Genomic DNA, 6,000 nt, shown 5'->3' with positions numbered 1-6,000 from the left:
CAGTCCCATGACAGACCAGAGAGGCCAACGTTTCCCGTTTCAAAATTTAAACCCCGCAGAATTCTCTGCTCCACGTGTCTGTCTGTCGAGGAAAGGAGGGCGTTTCACTTGAGCACAGGGCTAGTTGAGACTTTCACGGGCCCATAAAGGAAAAACGCATTAAATAGGTTTTCAGATAATGACATGAGGGGCACCTGGGTGGCTCGGTCAGTTGAGCATCCGATTCTTGGTTTTGGCTCAGGTCACGATCTCATGGTTTGTGGGTTCAAGCCTCGCATCGGGCTCTGTGCTGACAGTGCAGAGTCGGCCCGGGATTCCCTGTCTCTGTCTGTCTGTCTGTCTCTCTCTCTGTCTCTCTCTCTCGTCTTCCTCCTCCCTGCTTGTGCTGTCTCTCAAAAATAACTAAACATTAAAAAAAAAAAGAAGACAATGGCATGTTACACAAGAACCTAAAATATGTGAACACACCGAGATTCTATTTCACCACCGTGTTGCTACACGTGTGCACATGACCTCCAACCCCAAGTGTTTATCTTTTTCTTTCTGATTTTAAAAGAAATTAAGGCACTTTTCGTGCTCTCCCTGAAAAGGCCTGAGGCAGTGTGCGTGATGGCTAACTAGTCCTGGAGGTGAGGGGCTACCATACTCCTCACCCATCTCTGTATTTCTGAGCCCTTCCCTGAGGCTTTGGGACACGATCAATATTTGTTGAATTGAAACCTGTATCCGCCATTGCTTAGCATAGTAAAGCCCTCCGCGTACCCGTTGAATCGAGTCACACAGGAAAATAGAGCCATACGACACATTTCTTTCAAGGAGAGTTTTATTTTAAGTTTGCATGGGCATTAGAACAAGGTTCTCAGAACCCTTTACCAGATGCCATCGCTTTACAGGTGGCATTCTTCAGGGGCAGACCTGACACCGGACCCACATCTTTGCTCTCCTCTGTGCGTCCTTCAGGGCAACCTAATGTCTGTTTCCATTCTTGAATCCTTCACGACGTAGGGTGGGATTCTGGTTCTCACACGGTGTCACTGACCTTGGAAAACGATGCCTGTCTACACGTTACTGTTTGCTTAGCTTGGCATGTCTATGAAATGCTACGAATGTAGTGATTTTGTTGCGGAAGAATTTGTTGAAACCTTCAAAACCCAGGAAGGTTTGGACATACAAACCTTATGGTACGTAATACCACTGAGATTCTTTGAAAACAAGTAGGCTTGTACAGCTTTGTAAAACCAACAAACACAAAACCAGGTCGTAAAGAAGGCCTGCTTGGTGTTCCCTGAACAAAAGAATTCAAATTTCCTGCCGTACATCCCAAGCAAAACTTTCAGATGGCAAGTGGTCTGAAATCTAAGAATCACCGTTATTATGACTAAACCTGATTTTCAAATACCCTGATTCGTAATGGTGATTTAACTTATTTTGAGGCAAATATGTGACAGCTCATTTTATTTCTAGAGGTATATGTATCCTTCATTTGCTGCTAACATTGTACAGGCTGAACAACTCTGTACATAAATGTGTATCCACATAATCTGTAAAAGTGCTTTAAATTACTCCATCCTCCAACATACATGCCCACACCATCAAGCGCTGTCTAAAAGTCCACTTGCATGGAGCGTGTTAAACTTTGAATAAACGTGATCAGCTGAAAACCTAAGTTCCTAACAGAGGTTTTAAGTCGTTTCTGCCTGGTAACATCAGCAATAATCCTAACATGTTATTAACATGCTAGTGCATTCTTTAATGGTTCCTAAAGTAATACGACAGGTTTTTGGCAATTTCTGGAGTGTGAAATCCACACGAGAAGTTGAGAATGCTGTTTGCTCTCCAACTTTCCACCACTCAACTGGGGAGAGGAGGAAAACTCACTTGCAGGTTTGAAGGGAAAGAAAACAAACATCAAAATCTAAAATCACAGATGTCAAGAGGAACCAGGACACTATTGCTGATCTTGGAGGTGATTGATGGGGGACGAGTAGAGAGAAGTGTAGCCCAGTGTGGGAACGTGGACAGAGCACACATTCTTTCCACTCAGCCACGCAGGCTCCAGACTTTCCATGTGGCTGTCCTCTCCTGGAACTGAGCCAACATGAGGCCAGCAGACGGTGCTGAGACCCGTTCACAAAAGACATGACTGGGTAGCCACAGGGACAGCAGCTCCTGTCCACGGACCAGGAAAGGAACCCACCCGATACGGTTGGAGAACGCATACTGTCTGAACAAGTGATGTAAGCCTTGTCCACCCGGGTGCACGTTCCTCAGTGGGGGCTCACACTCAGGAACCTTCTCCAGCTGAGCCACTGTCCGTCCATCGCCTGTGTGGCCTCGTGATGCCTTCTCCCATAATTATCGATGTCGGAAGAAACAGAATTAGAACAAAGTTGTACGTCTCACTGAGGACTGGAGGCATAGGGATTTCGTAGCCGTAGGACGCGAGAACACAAAACAAAAGGGCTTACATTAACTCCTCTGGTCTCACCAGTAAATCCGGCAACCACGAAACACATCACAGCATCACGTGTGGATCATGGATTGCTTACGAATGCTTTGCCCGCAAATCATCCACGTGCCATGCCAATAATTCTGCATCACGTTGGGACGGATTCCTTTCACTCCAGCCCCCCCACCCTACCCTGAGGTAGCCTTTATTTCAGAATTTCCATTCACCGAAGAATCAGTAAAACCCAAATATAATACTATAAGTTATAAAACGGAAATCCCTTCGGGAGAGATTCGTTTTGGGATTACTGCTCCTGAAGGAAGGATTTCCCACAAAGTCTGTTGAACGATACACATCCACCTGTGAGCCTCTCCTGCTTTTACTTCAAAAGTGATCAGCTTCTAGCTTCCTAGTGTAAGTATCTCAGGTTTCTCAAGGAAATAAATGAACTGTGAGTATGTAAGTACATCTATCGTGAATAGCATTTGATATGTGTTCTAAATAATACCGATAATAATTGCCTTCCACGAGCCCAACTGCAACTTAGCGTGATGTACTTCATGGCCCTTTGCTCATTGTAAGTTGCATATGTGAAGACTTACTAATTGCTTTTTCACTGTTATCCCCTTGTTTTGGGGGCTAGGGGAATCATGGCGGCCAACGCACCAGAGCGCGAGGCTCCCACAGGGCTGGGGCTGCCCAGTGTCACCCCGGACGTACAGCTAGTGGCTTGCTCTCCTGGCCTGTTTTTCTCGGTCACACTGGCAAGACAGGCCTGACGGTGAGCAACACATCTGAAGCCACGGCTTCCAGACAATGTTGCCCAGTGACAACTGATTGGGGACCGCCTTCAGGGTCTTGGTGTGACGGTCTACTGCCTGCTGCATGGTGTCGAGGACCTCCTGGAACCGGGGCTCGGTCGCTGGCGTCACTGGGTTTCTCTCTGTGGGGTCTCTGGAAATATCAAACAGCAACGGTGGCTGATGGTAGCTGACAGAATGCCCGTGGCAGAAACACACGTGTGTGGAAAAGCAGCCGTTGGCGCCCTCGGGGCTGAACTTGGGCGTGAAGAAGAAGGCCTTCCAGATGGACGAGCCTGTGGTGTACAAGGATAGAGGTTGGTGTGGTGGGGGAAGCATCTCTATTCATTTCACCACGAATGGGAACGTGCACAGAAACTATGCTGCCAGCATGAGAAGCCTTAGTCAGGGATGAAACGGACCTGTTTCAATTCCTTACCCTGAAGGCTCGAAAGAACGAATGCCATAGCCAGAAAGATGAATAAGAAAGCAAACACACGCGTGAAGGTGCAACTGGCGAGGAAAAGGTAACGTTAAGAGAATGACAGTTTCTATGAGGCCAATGGACATGGGACCATGGCATTTTGTTCCTACTGAAAAACATCTCTCTCCCTCTCTCTTTCTTTCTCCCAATCTCTCCTTCTCTATCTCCCTCCTCTTCCTTTTTCCCAATCCCTAATTCCTTAGGCGATGCTGTGCAGGCAGGAGAAGAAAGAAGCCTATTAATTGAGCTGAGAACTCGGCCAGGACCGTCACTTTGGTCTAATAAACTTTACCGTGCGGAACTGTGCAGCCGGCCCTCAATAAACACACTGACCAACAGAGGACAAGCTCCCAGCCCTGCCACCTCTTGCCCTCTGACGTTTTCAACCCGCAGCCTGTATTTCTGTTTAAAACAGGACCTTCCGGAAGAGGTAGCCTCACTGCTAACATGGACATGAGAGAAAAGTGCTTGCGCACACACATGCACATGCGTGGTTTTTTTTTTTTAATTGCTCACAGCAAATGCTTATTCATGAGTGAAGCCAAGAAGAATTCATAAATGCATTTTAATGCCTTCCTGATAAAACAGTAACATTCCATCTTTGCAATCTTGAAAGGAATACAGGAAGATACTATAAAGGCTTTCAATACAGAGAAAGACAGATACCATATGGTTTCACTCTTATGTGGATCCTGAGAAACTTAACAGAAACCCATGGGGGAAGGGAAGAAAAAAAAAAGAGGTTAGAATGGGAGAGAGCCAAAGCATAAGAGACTGTTAAAAACTGAGAACAAACTGAGGGTTGATGGGGTGTGGGAGGGAGGGGAGGGAGGGTGGGTGATGGGTATTGAGGAGGGCACCTTTTGGGATGAGACTGGGTGTTGTATGGAAACGAATTTGACAATAAATTTCATATATGAAAAACACACACACACACACAAATAAAGGAACATTTGGGTGTTGGCCATTAAAAAAAATAAAATAAAATTATGGCCTCCCCAAGGTAAAAATAAATAAATAAATAAATAAATAAGCACTAACAAACAAACAAACAAAGAAAAAACCCACTGAGTTAAATGAAAGTTGTGTGTGCCAAGGTGGAACATACTTGCTAACAGTGACAGACCCACTTAATGAATATCTGCTAAGGTATAGATTTATGCACAACAAAATTCTGTGTTTGACAGTTTTTTACTAGTCTGCATTTCAAGTTTGTACAAAAAGCTAATAATTTTTCTTGGTCGGCCATTCTTCCCAAATACATTTAATCAGTGATAAGAACAACAAAAAGAATTCATTCTATGCCTCACCCTTTATAGTTTTCTGTATGCTTTTTTCTGTGTTTGAAATAAAGTTGCTCTTTGGGGAAAAAAATAAAGGCTTTCATGTGTATATCTGTCATAACCAGGTAATCAGAACACACGCACATGCACACGCACACACAGCACCTACTTTAGTCTTACGCTATACCAACGTTTCAGAGAGGCCATCTAGAAAGTCTACTGGATAGCTAAGTAAATAGCGTCCAAGGTTTAAAGATGGGGGGAGTAGGGAAGAAACAGATGGACGTGGTAAGCAGCACATATTTCAAAGCCCACTTTTAAGCACACGACATTATGAATATTAAAAAAAAAAGGATGCGGGGGTGGGGGAAGGCAATTCAGCATTTTCTGCAAGAGCATTGGGCAACATTCAACACATTAGGAGGCTGTGCTTGGGCCCACCCACAGGTGTCACAAACAACCCGAACCACGTTCAAACCTCAGTTAACATTTCATTTTCTCCTTTCTGAGAAAACCTAAGCATATCAAATCAAGAATTAAATGAGCCTGGGGGGCCAGGCTGGGTGGCTCATTCAGTTAAAGTGTCCGACTCTCGATTTCGGCTCAGGTCACGATCTCATGGTTCGTGGGTTTGAGTCCTGTGTTGGGCTGTGTGTGGAGCCTGCTTGGGATTCTCTCTCGCTCTCTCTCTCTCTCTCTCTGTCCCCCCCTGCTCATGCCCTCTCTCTCAAAAATAAATAAACTTTAAAAAATCCAACTTAGGAGAATTCATTGACCCCACGGTAGGATGGTTAGAGCAGGATGGCTACACAGTTTAAAAATCTAAGTTCTTTCGAAATCAAGTCGTGTTCCATCATACCCCCAGAGACTGCCTTTTTAAGGGAAGAAACCTGGTTTACAAATAGTTATGAAAGACTTGTCTGTTTATTCTGAGGAGCTGAGTGCTCATCAAACGTCTTCTGACAGGACCGTGAAAAGAAAGAG

General features: G+C 45.1%; 1 protein-coding gene across 3 annotated transcripts in view; it reads right to left on the bottom strand.

The window, feature by feature from the left end:
- Positions 1-805: 805 nt before the first annotated feature.
- Positions 806-6,000, bottom strand: part of STS (steroid sulfatase) — a 161,788-nt gene continuing 156,593 nt past the window's right edge. For all 3 annotated transcript variants that reach the window (XM_043571467.1, XM_043571466.1, XM_043571468.1), the window contains exon 11: positions 806-3,545. In XM_043571467.1, the coding sequence (XP_043427402.1) occupies positions 3,172-3,545 (374 nt within the window). In that variant the 3' untranslated portion in view covers positions 806-3,171. The remainder of the gene's footprint in view (positions 3,546-6,000) is intronic.

This window comes from Prionailurus bengalensis, chromosome X (assembly GCF_016509475.1).
Source record: "Prionailurus bengalensis isolate Pbe53 chromosome X, Fcat_Pben_1.1_paternal_pri, whole genome shotgun sequence".
Taxonomy (NCBI): Eukaryota; Metazoa; Chordata; class Mammalia; order Carnivora; family Felidae; genus Prionailurus; species Prionailurus bengalensis.
The sequence above is the reverse complement of the archived record's forward strand: the minus strand, read 5'-3'. Positions and strand labels throughout refer to the sequence as shown.